The 23,377-nt window shown below is 45.6% G+C and overlaps 1 protein-coding gene across 1 annotated transcript in view; it reads right to left on the bottom strand.

Annotated features, from left to right (window-relative positions):
• LOC124620054 (gamma-aminobutyric acid type B receptor subunit 2) overlaps positions 1-23,377 on the bottom strand; it is a 434,547-nt gene that overhangs the window by 81,878 nt on the left and 329,292 nt on the right. Inside the window, exons 16-17 of the mRNA XM_047146721.1 lie at positions 14,814-14,985; positions 3,799-4,203 (exon numbers count right to left, since the gene is read on the bottom strand). Coding sequence (XP_047002677.1) covers positions 3,799-4,203; positions 14,814-14,985 — 577 coding nt within the window. The remainder of the gene's footprint in view (positions 1-3,798; positions 4,204-14,813; positions 14,986-23,377) is intronic.

The following is a 23,377-nucleotide window of genomic DNA, read 5'->3' as shown; positions in this document are numbered from 1 at the left end:
GATGGAGCTCCGTATGCCACGGCAAACTGGCTGACACTGACGGCGGCGGTGCACAAATGCTGCGCAGCTAGCGCCATTCGACGGCCAACACCGCGGTTCCTGGTGTGTCCGCTGTGCCGTGCGTGTGATCATTGCTTGTACAGTCCTCTCGCAGTTTCCGGAGCAAGTATGGTGGGTCTGACACACCGGTGTCAATGTGTTCTTTTTTCCATTTCCAGGAGTGTATAAATATATGCATCTTGATGGCAAATAGTCATACCTTCAGAGCGGAAGCACTCTTCGCTCGAACTCTTGTGGGAATCAAGTGAGGCTGCTAGCAATGAGGCTAATAGACATGGGACACAATGTATGTAGTGTGCGACGTATGGGAATTTGGTTCGGACGGGCCAGTGGTTAAGGTGACCGCTCGCGCTATGCAGGAAAGCCGCGTTCGTGTCCCGGTCCAGCACAGATTTTCGCTTGCCGGCATTGGATTCATTTCAATGGCCGATTGCCACTGAAGTCGAAATTTCTCTTTTTTCACGCCTTAAAATTACTGTCAATTCAGTTGCTCAACATGATCAAAATTATTTTCCAAACAAAACGACTGAACTTATTTGGAACACCAGGTGAATCATATTCGTAGAAATCAACATCTGCCTAATGTTATATATCTGGAGGATCAAATAATCAACAAGTGGTCTTTGCTGGATATGGTATACCTGAAGAAACTTATAGGTTCTCTTCCTCATCAAATTGAGGCCATCATCCACGGTGGATGCGGCGTTACACGACATTAACGTGGTGTCTCCCAGGAGTAACTAATTTGCTGTAGAGTACGCTTAGGATAGTGAGTGACACCACTCGCAGAACACATTGGTACACGCTACGTGGAGTACCACGGAAATCATAGGAGGCTATGCACTCCTCTTACCATCAGATCAGTTTGGTAATTTTCATGAGGTTAAATTGGACAGGCTAAAGAAATCGTGTCTATCTCTCTGCCTCCCCCCCCTTCTCTCTCTCTCTCTCTCTCTCTCTCTCTCTCTCTCTCTCTCTCTCTATCTCTCTCTCTCTCTCTCTCCCTCTCTCTCTCTCTCTCTCTCTCCCTGACTTGATATAGGAAGCTATTGTCTAAATATCAGTACCCGTTTCTTCTCCAGCAGCAATTCAAAGGGACCTGTACCCTCAGGAAGACATGCACCAAATTGTGTCACAAGCGAATCACTCAACTCCAGTCAGTCCCAGAATAAGTTTTGGCGAGCTTTTAGACGTCCATGGATCTGGATGGCTTTAGAACGCCTCTTGTTGCTCTCTGGGTTCGCAGCATGAAATCTGGCGCCATCATCAGCTTGGTATCAAGTGCAACATGCATCCAGAGATCTGTCTATTTCAACTGCTCTTAATGTACCAGTAGACAGGCCGGAAGAGACTGGAATGCAAGGATTTGAGATGTGGTATTACAGAAAGATGTTGAAAAATTTCGTGTACTGAAAGCTGTCAATTTAGGTTCTCCCCAGAAGCGGCGAAGGCAGGAATATTTGGAAACTATTGCGAGCTAACATCCCAAAGATATTCGGGCTCACATGCGGTTCCTAGTAGCAGAAATGTCTTGGCTCAAACTCGTCTATGGGTTGAACCGCACGTGTCGCATTACACGCCCTAAATTTGACACTTCTGACCCTTTGGTTAAATTGTCTGAAGTTAATATGACGTATAATAACAGTAATACTAATACCGGGAACTAAATTAACGACCCATAAATGATGTAGGCCACACAGCTGCGATTTGGTTAGAATAATGTTTATTCAGAAAGCAAACTAAAAGCGAAACTGGCCGTATTTAGAGTAACTGTTACACTCGAGGTTATATACATTTGACACAGTTCGATCATTTACAATATCATCGCGAAATTCAAGTCCACCTCCTTAACCACGCGAAAAGTTAGAATTCACACCAGGCGCTGCGGCTGCTCACAGCTCAGAAACTAAGTCCCGCGATACCACACAACGCGAAATTTTCTGTTTCGCTTCCTAGCTGGCTAAAGACCGACTGTCCGCTTACACGTCTTAGTTCGAACTGTACCCTTTGGTATCTCCAGCAGAACTGTTCGCTTTCGTGTCTACATCCGAACTGTCCCCTTTGGTGTCTCGATCAGAACTGCCCTCAGCCCGTCTCCGACCGCGTTTCCCGCACGCCGAACATCTTGGCTCGACTGAATAGCGCAGTTCCCTTTCTTGAAGCTGTCCATCTGATTGGCTACAGCTTATTCTACATTACTTTACATTTTAACATATTTAAATAATCAAAGCCTGACCACTTTCACGTTCTAAATAAAGCAACAAGAACATCCATTACGTAATAAACGTTAAATTCTTTTACATAAAACCAATAAAATTTCCTTCCTAACCCTGAATGTCACAGCCAGTAGCCTTGCACCAATGTGCTTTCTGATAAATAAATAAAGAGCAAAAGTAACTATTATGCCCTAAATTTTACAACAAATATTCTATTACCTAATGATTCAATAAGGTGTCATGCCGTCATCGTTCAATATGTTTTGTGTGGAGGAAATGATTATCTGATGCTTAACTGAAAATACTGATAATTTAAATTTTCTATGTCTTTTAAACAAATAAAGTTACAGAGTTGATATTTACAACTTTCGTCATTTTAATTATGCGCTTTTATATGAAATGTCGATCGTTAAGATCGACCAAAGCGTTCAGATTTTAGCATTCAGGTCTTTGTTACAAAACTTGTTAATTTCACATTAACAATAAATCTTAAACTATTGTAGATATCATAGATCACCATGAAAATTCATTGAGGATGGCAGAATAAAATTACTGTGGCTTCATTCCCTGCTTTACTACAGAATTAAATAGTTTCCATAAATGTTTCCCTTTATGGCCGATCTTAGGTCCGCCATATTTAACACTGCTACGTCTCGATGGCCACAAACGGCTCCTGCTGGGTTTCCCTATGACGTAGGTTCTTGTCTGTCTCACTCGCACACTACAGCGCTTAGGCCTCAATAGACGTCTGTGAGTGTCTCCATCTCGTGGTGAATCTGCGCCCCTTGTGGCACACTGTCCTCGACGACAGGTCCTGTAGGCTGACTCTTTCGGCCATATATTTAAATAAGAGTGCAATGCTCGTTAACTCACAATATTGACAAGAGGAGGGGAGAGGATAACAGGATATGTTTTAAGACATCAAAGAATAATTTACGTGGTGCTTGAGAGAGCTGTTGAGGATGTAAACTATAGGAGGAGACGGAGGTTGAAACATATCCATAAGGTAATAGGGTCGTTCGGTGCAAAGTTTACTCTTAGATAGAGCGTTTGGCACATGAGAGAAATTCGTGGCGGGCCACATAAAATGAGTCGCAATGACCCAAAGAAAACAAATAAAACACAGTGAGTGGTACTTGCCATCCTTTAGTTGTCGAATATGTCTCTGGTCTCTGTGGACTCAGTAATTACGCTTTGGTCAAGAGAACACAAAGATCTTCTTTAAATACACACTATGTAGCAATCAGTGCGTTTTATAATCCTGAACGTTACAATCTTCACGTGAGTGCATAGATACCATCAGTCTGATAGAGCCTGGTTACCACTGAGGCCTTACGTTTGGAAACAAGTAACGGCGTGTTCTGTTGATGATCATACTATAGGATCAAGAAACTATGTGTTACTTCGGTTCACTGTTACTTCTGTTCACTGGATGTCTACAAAGATAAATTGGTAGATCCAAGAGGAAAGTTCAGGACAGCAGGACATCAGTATATCGTGGTTAATTGTGCCAGTAGCTTACCTTGCGACTGGAAGGGCGACTGCTCCCCAAAAAGCTCCAGATGCGGCCAAAGACTCCCTGCTTCCGATTGGCGCCGTGCAGTCCCTCCACATCCGGGTCGACGTCACCGTCGTGGTCGAAGCTGGCGACGTCGTCGTAGTCGCCGTGGGCGGAGGGCGCGGGCTGGGAGCAGACGGCGGAGGCGACGTTGTCGTCCAGCTTGGGCTCGGAGCTGAAGGTGACCTGGCGGCGCATGGGCAGCTGGCCGCGGTCGGCCGAGGGCCAGCTGGCGCGCGGGATCACCGGCGGCAGCACCGACAGCAGCAGCAGCGGCAGCCCGCCGCCCACGCCGGCCGCCGGGTTGGGCATCGCCTCGTCGATGCTCAACCGCGCCAGTGCCGTCGCCTCCAGCGGCGACAGCTCGCCCTGTAACACCGGGAGTAAACGGTTGGTGTGTGTCGCAGGTGCCTACTGTAACGAGCAGAAGCCCAACGTACACCCCAGCCGCTGAGTTGGGCGTCGGTCGACGCTCAGACGTGTCAGCGCTGGCGCCCCCAACGGCGACGGTTCTCCCTGTAACATCGAGAGTAAATAGCTAGTGTCTGTCGCAGGTGCTGGCAAGGTGCCAACTGTGCCATCAGTGGAAGCTCAACGCCCATCCTACCCGCTGGTTGAGCATCACTTCCTTCATCCTCAGCTTCTTCTTCCATATCCGGATGCACCAATTATATCTTCCCTTCCCAGTAACTAGCAACGTAGGTTGCTTTGTCACTGACTTTCAAAATATCGTCTTTTGTGCATGTTATAGACATATCTGGGCAAATCAATGGGTGGTCCAAGTCCTGTATTGCTCCGCATTCACACCTATCGCTGTCACTGCAGCCCGATTTAAATAGGTTTGATTTGCACCCAGTTACTCCAGTCCGCAGCCGGTTTAATGACCTCCAAGTTGTAAAAGGTAGTTGAAATTATGCAGATCCCTCCTCAAGTAGTTCCATTGTGGAGTGTGGCACCATTTCTTCCCAAAGAGATAGCCACCTTGCGACGGGCTTGGTGGCGAGCTCTTCAGAAGTTTCAATGAAACTCCTGCGGGATTTCAGCCGGACACGTTGTTTTCGATGCATATGCATCGGGTATCGAGGATCATTCTTTTGTTTTGATCTTTCGATCTCGGCGGCTATTTGTCTGCGGATAGTGGGTGGTGCTATGCCTATGATGGGATAAATTTTGTCTTTGGGAGTTGGTTTGAGGCACCCTGTGGCAATACGTACAGTTTCGTTAACGGCGACGTCAACTTGCTTAGTGTGAGCAGAGTTCCTCCAAACTGGCGCCACGTATTCCACTGCTGAGATACTCAGCGCCAGACCCGTGCTGCGCAAAACGTGTGGTTGAGCTCCCACGATGAACCTGTTAGCTTCTGCAGTATGTTGTTCCTGGCACAGACCTTTTTTTAAGTGTTGTGACAGTGCTGCTTAAAAGTAAGTGCTCTGTCCAATGTTACTCCCAGGTATTTTGGGCTGTTTGTATGCTTCAGCTCTTCCCCTTGCCACATGACTCGGAGTTTCCGTTTGGCTTGTTAGTTCTGAAGATGGAAGGCGGATACTTGAGATTTATTAGGGTTTGGTTTGAGATTATTGCTTTCGTAATAGGTAGCAAGTTCTGTTAAGGCTCCTGTGAGATTCTCCTCCACTTGTTCAAAGGTTTTATCCTGTGTGGCCACTGCTGCATCATCGGCATAAATGAACATTCGTGTCTGGTGTCTAATGGGAAGGTCATTCGTAAAGATGTTAAATAATATTGGAGCCAAGACACTACCCTGTGCAAGTCCATTTTTCTGTGTCCTCCATCGGCTGTTTTTAGATTGTAAGGTTACATAGTAGCGTCTGTTCTGTAGCTGCATTGCACGAACATAGAAAGGGTGTAGTCGTTACTGACATTATACACTTTCTGGGTAAGCAACTTATGGTTAACTGTGTCATATGCGGCACTGAGATCCAGGAATACGACCCCAGTTACTTCTCGTCTCTGATAGCCGTCTTCTATGTACTGTGTGAGGTTAAGGATTTGGTCACAGCATGATTTTCCTGGTCGAAATCCAGCTTGCTCGTTAATGAGGGCTTTGTCCACATAATCAGCTATGCGTTTGAAGATCATACGCTCCAGAACTTTAAATAGATGACAAAGCAGTGAGGCAGGCCCGAAATTTTTAGCTTCAGCTGGGTCTTTCCCTGGTTTTAGTAACGCAACAACCAAGCTTTCCTCCACAGTTTAGGACTTTGCATTGTTATAATACAGCTATTCATTAGTTCTAGGATCCATGCTTGTACTCTCGGTCCTAAATGTTTAATTTGCTCAGATCTCAGATCGTCGAGGTCAGTGGCCTTATTGTTTTTCAAATCGTTGATGGCGTGACAGCGCTGTCGCCTCCAGCGGTGCCTACTTGCCTTGTAACACCGCGAGTAAACAGATAGTTTTTGTCGTAAGTGTTGCCAAGTGTGCCATCTGTAAAAGCAGCAGCAGCCCAGCACACAACCCAGCCGCTAGGTTGGCCATCATCATCTCGTTGATGTTCGATGAGATTTCGGGATTGCAGCCAGATCACGTCGACTTCTTGCCACGATATTTCGGCTGGCAATCGTCCAGACATCTTCAGGTGAGTGTCTGTCACTGGAGACTGCAAGTGCTTTTTTTTCTTCTTTATTGTTATTTCAATACCTTACACAAAAGGTGGGCCGGCAGCGGCAATATTACGCCGCTCTTCGGCCACAGGTAGAACAAATAGACAAATGGAAGACACACAAAAACAAAACACAATGGTGGGAAAAAAAACAGTAGACATTTGAGTAAACAACATGGAGCCGTTCACAGTGGAGCATAATAAAAAAATAACATTCAGCACTTGCACACGGACACTGATGACTGAAACGACACACGTGAACGATAGAGCGTTGGCGGTGAAAACACTAAAGCACTAATACAGCGGTACACACAAAGAACCAATGGCGATGATCTCCGACGCGCAAATGTTCACTTGATGTCTGCGAGTCTGGGGACCTGCCAAAAGGGGAAAAGGTGGGGGAGGAGGGAGAGGGGAGAGTGTAGATGCCAGTGGCAGTGGAGATGGGAGGGGGTGGAAAGTAGGTATGGGGGTGGGGTAAGCTTGGGGGGAGGAGGGAGGGAGAGAAAGGAGAGAAGGTGCCCTAAGGAAACACAGGGTATGGAAGGGGAGGAGCAAAGTTGATAGGAGGGGTATATGGAGGGGATGAGGGCATCATCAGGGAGGGGGAGTTGGTGGAAGCCACCTTGGGTGAGGGTATGGAGGATGGAGTGATGGAGACCAGGTGGGACGTGGGAATACAGGCGCGCCAGCAGACGGGGGTGGGAGAGGATGGGAGAGACAAGCGGGTGAGGGGGATCAAGTTTACAGGAGGTGTAGAGGATCCGTATCTGTTCGAGCAAAAGGAGGAGGTGTGGCAACGGAATAAGGTCATATAGTATGCGCGTGGGGGAGGGGAGACGGATGCAATAGGCGAGGAGGAGCGCATGGCGTTCTATAATTTGAAGGGATTTGTAAAAGGTAGGAGGGGCGGAGACCCATGCAGGGTGGGCGTTGCAGAGGATAGGGCAGATGAGCGATTTATAGGTGTGGAGGATGGTGGAGGGGCCCAGACCCCATGTACGGCCAGAAAGGAGCTTGAGGAGGCAAAGGCGGGAGCGTGCCTTGGCGGAGACTGCAAATTCCCGGCGTCAACTTTATAGCAAAAAATTGGCGCGAAAACGCGTGCGCATTGGCCTCCGTCACAGGAACGTCCTCTATCGAAATCCGCGCCCTCTAGGGCTACTGTTCTATCTGTGGAGAGCAGGTGCATGCATAAAGGTGAAAACTACATGTTCGCCCTCTGTCGGAATGCGCGCCCGCGTCGCTAAAAGCAGACATCAGATGTCGCCAGACGTGTCATTATGAATAAACTATCTTCTCTCAGAGGAAATTAGAGATATCACGGAGTCGCAAGCCTTGTCCAGTGGAAAACCGCTATCACGATTTGTAAGATTTTGGGCTAGGCATATCTCCACAGACTCTTTAATTGCTGAATCCCAAAAAGTTTTCGCTGGGGGCCAATATTTTCGTGGCAGAAAAACTCATACCGTGTCCTGAGGTAATAAAGTGCTCAGCTACGGCCGACTTAATAGGCTGCGAAAGGCGAGTGTGGCGTTCGTGTTCAACGCACCTTTCATGTACTGTGCGTGTCGTCTGACCGATGTAAGCTTTGCCACACTGGCAAGGAATTTTATAGATCCGGCCTTCTGCAGAACCAGATCCTCCTTTACTGAACCGAGAAGGTCACTAATCCTCGCCGTGGCCGGAAGATTACTTTAACTTGGTGTAACCTTAGGATCCTGCCTATTTTAGATGATAGGTTGTGGGCGTATGGAAGGAACGCCCTGGACTTGAATAGCTACTTATCTTCTTGATGTTGTGAGTGGTCACGTTTCTTCCTTCTTAGCGCTGTTATAATCTGATGTGGAGAGTAACCATTACCTCTGACACAGACTCTAAATGTTCCAGCTCCTTTGTAAGGCTGTCTTCACCAGAAACAGCACGAGCCAGTTGCACCACCGTTCTAAGGACGTCGGTAGTTTGTGAAGGATGATGACTACTCGACGCTTGCAGGTAAAGGTCCGTATGTGTTGGCTTACGGTAGACAGAATGCCCTTATGACCCATCCACTCTCCCAGTAGCCAAGAAGTCCAAAAAGTGGCAAGCAACCATCCTTCTCTATTTCCATCGTAAACTGGATGTTCTTGTCGACTGCATTCAGATTTTGCAAGAAACGTGACAGTTCTTCTTCACCTTGGGGCCAAAAAAAAAAGTGTCATCTACGTATCGCCAGAAAACTCTCGGTTTAAGTTCTGTCGAATCTAATGCCCTTTCCTCAAAGTCTTCCATGAAAAAGCTTGCTACCAAAGGCGAGAGAGGTCTGCCCATAGCAACACCATCAGTCTGCTCAAAATATTCGTTCTTAAGTAAAAAGTAGGTTGAGGAAAGGACGTGATGGAAAAGTGCTGTTATGTCGTCCGTGAACTTATTGCTGATGAGCGACAAAGAACCTATGAGAGGAACCTTAGTAAAAAGTCAGATGAATCGAAGCTGACTTGTAAGTCAGTTTCACTGGGTGAAGTGACTTCAGTCTATTGATAAAGTCAGCCGAGTTGTGAACATGATGCGCGCACGTCCCTAAAAAAAGGTCTCAGTAGAGAGGCGAGATGTGTCGCCAAATCATTCGTGGGCGCGTCGATACTACAGACGATCGGCCGTAACGTAACCTCTTTTTATGGATCTTCGGAAGACCGTATAACCTGGGTGGCACAGAACTATGAGGTCTTAGACTTTTCGCCACTTCTTGCGGAATAGAAGAAGAGTTCAGCATTGCTGATGTTCTCCTTTCCACTTTCGCTGCGGGGTCTTTGTCAATCTTCCGACACATTGGTTCACTCAGCTAGTTATAAATCTTCTGATTATAAACCTCACATGGTAACAGATCTATAGCGTTTCCCTTATCCGCTGGTAAGACCACCGTGTGAGGATCTTCTCGTAGCTTTCGTAGTGCGGCCCTTTCCATGGCAGAAATGTTTCTCTTTTGACGTGAAGCTGTCGTGAGTGCACAGCAAGTTTCACGTCTTATTTCTTCTGCAGGATCACTAGGAGGAGGTCTAACAGCTTCCTCAACAGCACTAATAAAAATCAGTCAGAGGCAGGGTTCTCGGTGTAGGGACGAAGGTCAAGCCTTTCCCAAGCACAGACATTGTTACGTTGTCCAAAACTTTATCCGTGAAACTGACCACGGAACGTCGAAAGGCATCTAACTTGCGGTAACGCTGCTGACGGCTGGGCGAACTTCGAAACCTGTCTTGAAGAAGAGTTCAGCATTGCTGATGGTTTCCTTTCCACTTTCGCTGCGGGGTCTTTGTCAATCTTCCGATTTCTCTTTATGGACACAGTCTGATTTTGCCCAGGTCACGCCCTCGACCCATGCCCAGGAAAGTGATGGCAGTCTGGATGCAATCTCCATACGCAGATGAAACAGCTGTTTCTATATGACGCCCAGTTCACGGCGAGTAAACCGAATCCTCTCCTCCACTAGTTCTAAGCTTGCCTTTCGTGTAATGAATTTTGCAGCGGCGGTCTCGATAAAATGTCTCACACTGGCAAACTTCGGGATAAGGCCATTGTCCCGATTCTTCAGTAAAAAACACAGAGAAGTTAAGTCTCGCTCACTTATAGCGTAGCTTGTCCAACCTCCGGATTTGTAATGCCATCACCTCCCAGAAGTGGTGTCTGATGTGATTCTTGAAGTTTTCCCGACGTACTGAATGTTCGATGAGATATCGGGATTGCAGCCGGATCACAAGAAGTGGCATCGTGGCAACATGTAAAGGTGATCCGCCTGCAAACCCGAAATCTCATAGAACATTCAGTACGCCGGGAAAACTTCAAGAATCACATCTCGTTGATGTTCAGCCATGTCAGCACTGTCTCCTTCTGTATCGACAATTCTGCCTGCAACTTCGAGAGTAAAGAGTTCATGTGTGTCACAGGTGCTGGCAAGTGTTCCAACTGTAGCATCAGCGGCAGCCCTAAGACCACCCCATACGCTGGGTTGAGCATCAACTCCTTGATCCTCAGCTGCGCCAGCACTGTCGCCTCCAGCGGTGCCAGCTCGCCCTATAACATCGGGAGTAGACAGTTTGTGTCACAGATGCTGGCTGGTGTACCAACTGTAATAGTATCAGCAGCTCAACACACACCTCAGCCGCTAGGTTTGTCATCATCACCTCGTCGATGCTCAATTATGCCGTCGCCCCATCATCGGGAATTCTCCCTGCAACATCGGGCATAAACAATTATTGAACGTCGCAGGTGCTGCCAAGTGTGCCAACTCTAACATTACTGGCAGCCTAACGACCACCGCTGCTGCTGAATTGTGCATCGTCTCCTTCATCCTCAGCTGCACCTGTCCCATCCCTTCAGTGGCAACAGCTCGCCCATTAGCATGTGTCGCAGGTGCTGGTATGGATGCCAACCGTAGCAGCAGCGGCAGCCATTGCCCACCCCGGCTGACTGCTGGGTTGGACACCAACTCCTCGATAGTCAGCCATGCCTTGCCGTCACCTCCAGTGGCGATAGGTCATTCTACAACGCAGGTCGTGGCCAGTGTACAAATCAAGCGCTGGTTAGTGTGCCAGCTGATATCCGCATTAGATATTGAAGTGAGAGTGGCAGTGTTTCCGAAAACAAAATTTCTGGAGACTGAACTATTTAGCCTCAGGTCACTCTGTGAAATGTCTGGAATTTGTTTTCCCTGTCCCAAAATTTATATAAAACAATGGTTATCTCAATATAAATCCAGAAACCACTGAGTGCTATCCTCTCGTAATTGTATCACAAAACATGCTGTTGACATACCAGAGACTAATGACTCAAAATCGAACATATTTCATATGAAGCGTGAGCCTTCACACTTGCCTGTGGCATCATAGCATTTGCGGCCAGGATTTTTCAGGTAAATAGCAGTCAACGAAAATTTTGGTCACGCTAGCCTGTCATGCCCCGAGGGAACGCAAGTTAATTTTGACTGGTGCTTACTGATAAACCCTCCACCAAGAGATTAAATACCATGTTCTATAATTCAGCTGTTCGAACTATTCTTTTTTATTATCTTACTCAGCTCTGAGACTGAACGCCCCAGTTTCTTTTCATTGTGAAAAGTGTCTTCCAGGGTGCCACTTGTTTCGATACAATTCTATGTACACTCTTTAAGCTTTCCGGGCACTTCATCCCGCTACAACATGCATTAAACAATTACGAGTTTCTGTGATTTGAAATGTTGTGGAGTTGACCACTGCCGTTTACAGTAAATATTAGTAAACTGTCCGCCTGCTTAGCTGGGTGGTAACGTGCTAGCCTCCCATGGAAGCGGGCCAGAGTTCGATTCCCAGCTGGATTGGAGATTTTCTGCGCTGGGGGACAGGGTGTTGTGTTGTCCTCATCATCATTTCATCCTCATCACCGGCGTGCAAGTCGCCCAATGTGGCATCGACTGAAATAAGACTTGCACTTGGCAGCTGAACTTCCCTGGGTGGGGCCTCCCAGCCAACGATGCCATACACTCATTTCATTTAATTACTAAACTCCTTCTTGGACAAATCTTATAAGACTATGTAGTGATTTTCAAGGAAACGTCACCATACTAAATGTAATAGGGGCTTACAAACAGAGGCTCTCGAAACAGTCAACTTACGATCCTCTATCGGCTATATAGCTTTGTGAGAATCTGGACCACCCACACTGTACCCAAAGGGCGAAGACGATCAACGCGGTACAGCAGAATCAGCAGGGTTGCCTGAATAGCAGGCGTTAAGCGGTGAGACGAGACTGTAGTTCCAGTCGGGCGTTACCTTTGCCGCATTTATTTTCTAGCGCCTGTCACGTATTCGCAATTCGCGAGTTGCTCCGTATGCTTCGGCTAACTGGGTATTTAGGGGGCTACACGACATGACAACAGGAGACAGAAGTGGAGAGTCAACTGCAGTTCAAGTGGAGAGTCAGTGCGTCTACTTCCGGAGTCGACATAATGCCAGCTAGTACGACGAGCGTCAGCGAACCACAGCCGCCTTTAATGGGTGCCATTCGCCCACCAATTCACCGCTCCGTGAACAGCCTTAAGACTTCTTTGAAGTATAAACTAACCTGATAACGGCTTTTTTTACTGATTAAATATTGTGCTTATTGGAAATTGGAAATTTGTGGTAAGGTCTTATGGGACCAAACTACCGAGGTCATCGGTCCCTAAGCTTACACACTTATTGACCTAACTTAAACTAACTTACGCTAAGGACAACACACACACCCATGCCCGAGGGAAGACTCGAACCTCCGAGGAGGGAGCCGCGCGGACCGTGACAAGGCGCCCTAGACCGCGTGGCTACCACGCGCGGCTATTGTGCTTAATGCCTGTGTGAAGTACTGTATAAACTTTATTCAGTAATAAATGTTGTCAACTTTTACTCAGAACCATCACTGACTAGTTGTGTATGCCACATTTGTAGAACTGATATAATTATTTTTGTGTGTGCTCAGTACAGCAGCCCGTAATACACATAGCCGTTACTCGCGACTCTACACGTAGTTACGTAACTCACCTGTGTAGCTAGATTGCCCAAAAACAAAAAAATAGATAAAATGTGGAAAATGATCGTGTAGCATACAGCGATAGATATGACTGATTGGAAGACGAGGTATCATACGAACAACACCCCAGCCTAAAAGATTCATATTTTAACGTTCTTCTCTTACGTAGTGGGTATAACTGTGAAATTATAATTTTTTTCGCTCTCCTTCCATCAGAATATTATTTTTAGATGAACTTTCATGGAATTCGCAGTAGCATGCTAATTGCTGGTGGACATTTTCAAGAGTAAATGTTTAATTTAAAGACATCCTCAATCTTCTTGGCAATTGTGACGTATTTATGAATCACCGTTAATACTCAGAGAGACTGGAACAGGTCTCTTCTGGGGCTTTTCCCATCTCTTACCTCAGACACAGATTTTCCATTTCACCACATGCCTTTACAACACCTCCGCAAGTACGCATCAGAATTTAAGCTGACTTTATTGGTATCCAGGCAGAAAAACTTTTGGACTATCTAATCTGATAGTGGAGAAATGTTAACTTCAAGCAATATGGGACTTAACATCTGAGGTCATCAGTCCCCTAGACTTAGAACTACTTAATCCTAACTAACCTAAGGACATCACACACAACCATGCCCGAGGCAGGATTCGAACCTGCGAACGTAGCAGTAGCGAGGTTCCGGACTGAAGCGCCTAGAACCGCGCGGCCACAGCGGCTGGAAAGTGTTAACTGTGTATCACCACATACGTTACCAACTCCGGAATCTATTAAGCTGTAACCACAGCTCTCTAGGATATGGAAGCCAGGAACGTTAAAGATGGGTTGTCCATAATGTAATGAAACAATAAGCAACCTGTTGCATGAAAGAAATTTAATTTATTTACCAGTTTCGGATACTTTATACTCTTCTTCAGAAGATTATACCTGTCGCATTGTCTGCAAGTGTCAACAGTGAGATGCATACATCACAATTCCATGGCCCTAAGAAATAAGAAGGGTTTCAGTATTGTATTACTTACTGCTCCTGCATATTTTTTGGACCCTGGGATTTTGCTGTATGCTTCTTATCGTTGACACTTCCAAATAGTGCTATAACAATAGCCTTCTAAAGAAGAACACTAAGTGCCTGAAACCGATAAGAAATTAAATCTCTCTTATGCAGCTGGTTGCTTATTAATTCATTATATAAGACTGCAGTTGCTAAGAATGGATAAAATGCTAAACATTGTCAATAAATTCATAGTCCCGGGCTTTGTGGCTTGCCACTCACTTTTTCATTCAGCATCCCTGTTGAACCCGCTGGAGAATATCTGGAATCATCCTTCATCTGTTTGACGTACGGATTTGGGACATTTCCTAGGCAGAAAGGGTAAATCTTCGTGAACAGGGAGTAATTCATTTTTAGAAACTTGCTGGCGAGTGTTGTGGGGAGCCGCCTTTCGACGAAGGTGAGCTGTACAAATGTTCCATAGTATTGGTAGCCAGCATGAATGTCTAGATCTGAGTGTACCACTAATGGTTCCCATCAGTTTCATTCAAATGAATGTCAGTTTTTTCACATGGTCGCTGCGGAGTCAAACTGGTGAGAAATATTCTGCTGCAAAGTGCACCAACGTAAACGATGCTCCTCAATAACAGACGTATGGGCTCCCTGGGCACTACCCGCCAGCTTCCTCACTACGTTCATTTGTGTTTACACCTTTCTGGCTGAAATAGAAACACATTATGTTTATGGTATGTCAGCGTTCTCATGTGACACCAAGGTACTTTGGGTATTTTTCGGCGGTAGTTTTAAGGGAGTGAGCGGTCTTATGCAGAGGGCAGCGCCGCCGCGACTCACCCGCTTGGTGCCCACGGAGGAGGTGGAGCCGGCAGAGGAGGCCGCAGGGGAGTCGAACAGCTGCCGCTTGAGGCGGCCGATCTCCAGGTCGAGCGCGGCCATCTCCCGCCGGTACACCCGGTTCTGCACCTCCACGCGGTAGTACAGTTCCCGCCGGTCGTCCGTCACGAACCTGCCACAAGGAAAACCTGACGTCCACACACCAGCAAGAACTCACAAGCTGGAAATACCACTCCACAGTCTCTTCCCCAACTCTGTTTACCATCGAGGTCAAAAACACAAACACTCTTTCACATCATGTGTTTCCCCTTCAAGGATCCTGGTCTTTCCCTCTTTTCTGTGGTCTCCTTCACTAGTTAACCTTAATGGCTTAGTAATTAAACATCAGTTCTGGGTATCTATCATGGACCACTCTTTTCCAGAATAGCACAAGGCTTCTGAGATGAAAGTATACAACTTAAATCTTTTTTTCTCAACTGAGTTTAACATATTTTTCTGGCCCTACTGAATCCATACTCAAGAAAATGTACAACAGTATACCAACGACTAAATTGTTTAAAGTGCGGAGAACTATGTGACACGCCGAGGCGTTCTCTGTAGAATCAGAACTAAGAAGGTTAGTGCTAAGCCAAAGTGTCACTGGCGACGAGTAACAAGAGGTGGAAACGGCAAAGGAAGTGAAGTACGCGACGTTCACATCAAAGAGTTCAATATTAGCGAGTGGGTGAATTCACAAGGGGCCGAGCATACACGTCTCCAGGAAACAGATTTTCAGATCGTGACTTCCGAGGACATGCTGATACGATAGGGATAGGTATATTACCAGATCTGACGTAAAGCGGAGTTTCACACCAGATGTCGCGAGAGGCAGATTCGCCTGCATAAACGGAGGTGGGGTGCGCTGTGCTGTCAGCAGTGATGCAGTAACCGCAGCGCAGGCCCGTCAGGAGTCCTGAGTTACTTCGAACTTACACTCGTCACTGGATATCACCTTCGTAACAAATCCACCAGACACATTTCAAATCTCCTAAAGTGGCCCAGTTTGACTGTTGACGTGTTTGTGAAGTGAAATCAAGAAGTAACAGCCACAGCTCAACCAAGACCAAGCAGATCTCATGTACTGATGGATAGAGCCCGTGGAATATTACGGAGGGTCGTTGAAAAATTCGCACAAAATCGGTAGAGTGAGTTCCAAAATGCTATCTGCAATCCAACTAGCTCAATGGCTGTGTTTAGGGAATTAAGAAAGACAGTAGTCGACCAGATCCTCTCAAGTTAAACACTTCTGTTGTGAATGCTAAGCGACGCTTGATATTGTGTAAAGACGGACACCAATGGACAATGAATGACTGGAAACGAGTGATGAACCACGCTATAACCTGCAGAAATCCGACTGAAGTGTTTGGGTTCTGCGAACGCCTGGAGAGCGTTACCTGCAATCATGGCTAGTGCCAACAGTGAAGTATCGAGGAGGTGATGTTACCGCATGGGGGAGTTTTTCATGAGTACGGTATGGTCCCGTTATTGAGCATAAGAAAGCACTAAATACGCAAGGATATGAACACATTTTGCACATGTTGTTCACTGTCTACGGCAGGAAACATTTCGTAGGCGATGGGGACAATGATTATGCGTAGCAACACCACAATGGACTCAGTCATAAAGCTGCATCTTTGAGGCAATGGTTTGTGGACAATAACTTTCGTATACGAACCCAGCAGAAGCCGTCTGGAACAGAGCGTCGACTTCAGTCTACACCTCAGTGTCCAGCATCACACTACCTTCACTGGTTTCAGCAGCTGAGAACGAATGGGCTGCCGTTTCTCAAATGGCTCTGAGCACTATGGGACTCAACTACTGAGGTCATCAGTCCCCTAGAACTTAGAACTACTTAAACCTAACTAACCTAGGGACATCACACACATCCATGCCCGAGGCAGGATTCGAACCTGCGACCTTAGCGGTCACGCGGTTCCAAACTGACGCGCTTAGAACCGCACGGCCACACCGGCCGGCCGCCGTTTCTCCATAGACTTTCAGATACCTCACTGAAAGTGTCCCATCAAAGTTCAACACCCGAAGAAGTTGGCGGATTGAGACACACACCATATTAATTTATATGTGTAGATAGTATCTGTTCTTTGTGGATATGTCCGAAAGAACAGATACCATCGGTGACCATACAGCTCATTAGAATGAAATTACAATGAAATGAATACCCCTAGCTGCATACAGGCGTTGATATAAGTCAACGGGGACAGTCGAAAATGTGTACCCCGACCGGCACTCGAACCCGGGATCTCCTGCTTACATGGTAGACGCTCTGTCCATCTGAGCCACTGAGGATACAGAGGATAGTGCGACTGCAGTGACTTATCTCTGGCACGCCTCCCGTGAGACCCACATTCGCAACTTATTGCCCCGCACTATATTCATAGTGCCCCTGCCCATCATACTCGTTACACGCGGCTTTACTGTCGATTCCCGTAAGAGTTCGGGTACTGTTTGTGCATCCGCACAGAAGAAGATGGTCAAATGGCCGGTGAGCCTTAGCTATACATATACATATATATATATATATATATATATATATAAAGATGGTATCTGTTCTTTCCGAAAGATAGAGCGTGTCCATGTAAGCAGGAGATCCCGGGTTCGAGGCCTAGGCGAGTCACACATTTTCAACTATCCCCGTTGACTTATATCAACGCCTGTATGCAGCTAGGGGTACTCATTTCATAGTAATTCCATATTAATTTCCTAAAGGTTTCCTGATACTTTTGATCAGATAATATACAAGCAACTAGAGGACAGATTTGGATCCTGAACAGCGACAAGCGTCTTCCATATTGTCCACCAGGTCTGACTGAACCTCACTCAGTAATGGCTCGTTCTTACTGCACGTCTACAGGCGTGGACGTGTCTTTATTAAATGTTCGACGGCTTTTGCTGCTGGATGTACTAACGACACGCTAGCAATTGTGTCAGCTATCGCTGTTCAGTAATCACAAATACCTCAGAATGTAATGGACAGCTGAAAGACGACGCGGGAGTCCTCAGGTAGCACTGTTTCTGAAGGATGCCCAACCCAGCCTACTCTACATACTGGTCGCATAATGATTGGACGCTAATATCATTTGCGAAACGATACCGAGAATGTTTTATAAGTTATTTTGGAAACGGCATTCTCTAACTGAACGATGTTGATTAATTCTAACATACAAATACGAAACATTTCCCATGGCAAATGTATTGAAAGTACTTTAAAATCATCTGAGCAATTATAAGACGTGCGGACTTTTGTCACCAAATTTTATTGATATAAAACATCAACAGTGGTTGCAAGGAAGCATTACCTAATCCGCTGCAAAGCCCTACACACAGCAGTACCAAACGAGGGAATATCTCAAAAACATGCAAAGAGACGACACTTCGTAATGTGAGCAAAAATCGGACGCAAAATACCATATGTAAAATCAACGTCTTTTGTGACGAAATGTTTTTAGATATAGAAAGCAAGTGAGATTCTAAATTCGTTTCATTACGCGTCATTGACCATGTTTTGCATCGACACAACTAAATGGGTTTAGTGACAAAAATACGCACTTCCTTACGGATGGGCAGACGGGTATGGTGCTGGTACTGATAGGGCAATGCACGGTTGAAACACGTCAGCAGTGTGCATTGCACTTGTAGACATTCAACATTGTTCTGTAAAATGTGAACAGGGCTTTACTCTTAAAGCTGTTTTATAAAAACAACAGTAACAGTTCTGTTTCACTTCACGAGTTTCAATGCATTCAAGGGATACGGAGAACTGCTCGTTCCGCATCGGCCTTGAAGAACAGGATTCGGAAGTTCAAAATAACTGGAGATTTGGGAAATTCTCCTGGAGAGGCCCAGTTGCCAATTGCACGACAAGCTGTTGACGTTGCTGTTGCCATGGCTGAGAATGCTGGACGCAGTGTGCGGTCTTCAAGCAGTATACGACAGCTCAACATTCTATGATCCACCGTTCGAAAAGTGCTGCGATCAGTTGCGAAATGGTATCTCTAGTGCTGTTTCATGCTGTTGTCGATGCAGATGATCGTCACATTTAGTAAGTTTTGTCACTAGGAAGTAAACATTGTACGAAGTTACCAAACGTGTCGCTCTCACGTGGAAATTAAAATGTGTTCCTTTCACTGGTTTATTCGTCATCTCTCACCCGTACGTCCTTACAAAGGTTTCCACAAAGTTTCATTGTCTTACGACCACTCGTTTTTCAAAGCGGCCCTCTCATGTAACGAAAGTTTAACAATAACCATCGTGTATGTAGTTTTCATGCAAGTGCAAACGCCTTATAACAGCTTTGCTATACAAAACGTAGAAACAACTTGTCACACAGAAAGATGGCATAAATATTATTTAAATTTATGATACGGCAGAGCGTTATGAAACTGATTATGAAACTGTAGACGGTTCAAAAATGTTTTCACATGGAAATAAGCACTGAGTGAATCTTGTGCATGAATCACAAATTTATATTGATTTGTGTGTCTTGCCTTACAAGTACATCCCATGCATTGTTAATGTATTCAAAAGCACAAGAATCAGAAAACGGAGTTAGAAGTTGTAGGTTATCATAGTATTCAAGGCTTCCACATGTCGACTTAATTTCACCAAAACAATATGGCGACAGTGTATGCCAATAACAGATTGTGAAATAAAGTCGATCGAAGTCCACGTACACAAACCTACGCATCCTTTGCTTAAGTTGATTAATCCTACAGGAAAGAAATAATGTAACAACATAACTGAGGGACCAATAGTTTACCAAAATCTGTAAATTTTTAATGAAAGAACTTCTTCTAGAGGAACAGTGGGGAACAATACATTGGCAGTGGTTGCAGGGGCACCAAAGAAACAGAATAGTCGAGATCAGAATCTGGTAATAGCCCATAAATAGTCACGAGTAAGACATTGGTAAACAAATTTGTTTTGCAATATTTTGTCTGTAAATTAATGACATATCACGAATTTAACGAGAACTAATGAAATTTATCCGTTCTCTGTCTTTTCCTACCTTGTGCTAATCTACATAACAACTGGTCCCAAAATGTAAGGTTAAGCTGCCTACCATACTTTTATTTTGTGATTCCTTACAATTGTGTGCCCCTAGAGTCAGCTCTGTTGCTATAGCATAGCGACAAAGCAGTTAGGTAAAAAATTATCAAGCAATAGATACATAGTGACTTTATATTCACACCAGTGTCGGAATATTGAAGAGTTATGCGCTTCTGTAAAATGTGATAGTTATGTGTACAATTGTCGAACAAAAGTAGTTATATGACAAACATGATGAGACAGGCGTTTCAATTCATGCAGTCTGTTGTCATGGCACGAAGAACACAGAAAGAGTTCGACACCTGCTACAATATACGTATATTCCACAGTTTCAGTAAGGTAAATTTCCCATTTAAATGTAGCAGTGTGTAGGCTTAACTGGAGAGAGGAGGTGGTTAACAGCTAGGGAAAATCATCCTTTAGTCTGGGAAACTAGTCTCTGCTAATGACTGCTCGGTAACATTGTTTCATTGCCTAGCGACCACAAAAAGCCAGCCAATGATGGACGATGCCTGAACAGCTAGCAGAAGCTTCGTTGCCGCAAGAAAAACAAAAGCGCGCAGGTTTTAAATGTAACAGTGGGTTTTTCCATGTAACTGATGCTGTCGTTTCACTTTGCCTCAACTGAAATCTCGTTAGTAACTTTTTTTTGATATTACTAATGTTTAATCGAAGTCAGACCATGTCCAGCACGAAGAGCGAGTGCAGTCACAATACATGAAACGAATCGGAGGAAGAAAAGCATGCTACACCAGCTAGGAATATATGCGTTGAGGGTGGAAATGTGAGTCCTCATTTTCTGTAATACAGTCCGTAAAAGCACTACATCAGCTTTGAAAACCAAGTAGGTTGGGACGAGACGCACTTCTTAGTTTCAGGCACCAAGAAATAAAGAGGACGAGGAAGAGTCACGTCGTAACGCTTCCAAATTAACGCCATTCGTCGTCATATACTCTGTATAATTAGAATTATACGTAGAAAGGAGCACCCGACACTTAGCAAACTGCTAGTGTCGCTTCAGAAGGACGATCTATATAAAGGGAGGGGTCAAAGCGACGACAGTTAGAAAAGTGCATCTACTTCTACATCTAAATCCATACTCTGTGCACCACTGTGAAGTGCGTGGCAGAGGGTACTTCCTACTGTACCAGTTATTCCAGCTGATTCTCGTTTCGGCCGACCGGTGTGGCCGAGCGGTTCTAGGCGCTTCAGTCTGGGACCGCGTGACCGCTACGGTCGCATGTTCGAATCCTGCCTCGCGCATGGATGTGTGTGATGTCCTTAGTTAGTTGGGTTTAAGTAGTTCTAAGTTCTAGGGGACTGATGACCTCAGATGTTAAGTCCCATAGTGCTCAGAGCCAACCATTTCTCGTTTCAGCCACGCGTGGAGTGCGGGGAGAACGATTGACTGAACGCCTCCGCAATCCCTGCAGGAGATATATTAGGGCGGTGCAGTATATTTCTAGATTCGTTACTAAAGCCTGGTTCTTGAAACTTTGTAACCAGTTTGTGTCTCCAAGCGACCGCCAGTTCAGTTTATTGAACGTGTCTGTGATCCTTTTGTTGCATTTTTGCTGCCTTTGTCTGATATCTTCGTTATCGCTACGTGATACAGATGCCATACACTTGAGCAATATTGTAGGGTGATTTACACGGGTGCTTCGCAAGTAATCTCCTTTGGAGATTGACTGCATTTTTCCAGTATCCTACCAATAAACCGTAGTCTGCAACCTGCTCTACCTACGAGAAAAAACCGATACGCAATCTGATGCCGACAGCGATGCGAGCGAAGTTTTCCCATTACCAGAAACGCAGACACAGGCAGGAATTTGAAAGGAGATGGTATCACAGCGAGAGCTTCACAGTGTAAGTATTTTTAGTAACGCCTGTCGTTGTCAAGAATGTAGTAAGCGGTCAGTATGTTATTGTTTGATGTAAATGCTAGCTAGACCTGAAAACATTGTTTCATGTCAATTTTATCTAGGCATTAAAAGACTTTGTTATTTTTCTTTAAATTTTAATATTTTTGTCAGATTACGCACGTCTATACGTTTATACTTTGCAGTTTTTTAATCATTTTAGGTGATCCTCATGTTTTCCGTATGCTAAATTGAGAAATGCCAAGAGTTTCTGTCTAACACGTAAGGATTTTTGACAATGTAATGATGAAATTCGGAAAATCAATACTGATCACATACACTAATCAGCCAGAACATTACGAGCACCGACCTACTATCGATATAAACGCGTCCAAGCGATGGCAGCGCCACCTGACGAGAAATGACTGCTGCTCAGACACACGCACGGTGTATGTAATACCAGCGAGCGAGCTGTTCGTGTGTACACAATGGGTAGATGCGCGACCTATTTGTGTTTGTGTTTTACCGAGGGCAGACTGTGATGGCCCGGAGGCTCGGCACGAGCATTTCGCAAAGTGCACGACTTGTCAGATGTTGGAGGAGTGCTGCGGTGAGTGTCTTCAACACGTGGTGAAACCACGTCTAGACGCCGCGGGGACGAACGGCGATCGCTCATTACAGATGTCGGACGTCGTAGGCTGGGCAGACTGGTAAAACAGGACAGACGGCGAACTGTGGCGGTACTAACATCATCCCTTCATGACGATCATGTTTACTGACGGCAGTGGCATTTTTCAACAAGATAATGCGTCGTGTCACAAGTCCAGGAGTGTGATGGAGTGGTTCGAGGAAAACAGCGGCGAGTTCCATTTGATGTGCTGACACACAACTCACCGAATCTGAACTCTATCGGACTTATCTTGGATGTGATTGAACGTGGCGTAAGAATTCATCGCCCCCCTTCCCAGAGTTTACGGGTGTTAGGTGATTTGTGCGTGCAAATATGATGCAAACACCCTCCAGTGACCTTCCAAGGGCTCATTCCCTCCATTCTATGACGCGTCGCCGCTGTTTTCCGTGCTAAAGGTGGACGTACCGGCTGTTAGTAGGTCATAATGTTTAGGATGATCAGTGTAATTGAAAAAAATACCTTTATTGAAAAATATGTGGCAAAGTAAGGCAGTCCTTACATTATATTGAAGTATTACACTCTTCAGTATTACTCTGAAGCGCCAAATGAACTGGTATAAGCACGCGTATTCAGATAGAGAGACATGTAAATGGGCAGAGTACAGCACTGCGGTCGGCACCGCCTATATAACACAACAAATGTCTGACGCTGTTATTAGATCGGTTACTGCTGCTGCAATGGCAGGTTATCAAGATTTAAGTGAGTTTGGGCGTGGTGTTATAGTCGGCACACGATGGGACACAGCATCTCCGAGGTAGCGATGTAGTGGGGATTCTCCCGTACGACCATATCACGAGTGTACCTTGAATATCAGGAATCTGGTAAAACATCAAATCTCCGACATCGTTGCGGCCGGAGAAAGATTCTGCATCAACGGAACCAACGACGACTGAAGAGAATCGTTCAAC

This window comes from Schistocerca americana, chromosome 6 (genome assembly GCF_021461395.2).
Source record: "Schistocerca americana isolate TAMUIC-IGC-003095 chromosome 6, iqSchAmer2.1, whole genome shotgun sequence".
NCBI classification, from domain to species: Eukaryota; Metazoa; Arthropoda; class Insecta; order Orthoptera; family Acrididae; genus Schistocerca; species Schistocerca americana.
Note: the sequence above shows the minus strand (reverse complement) of the source record. Positions and strands in the feature narration are given on the sequence as shown.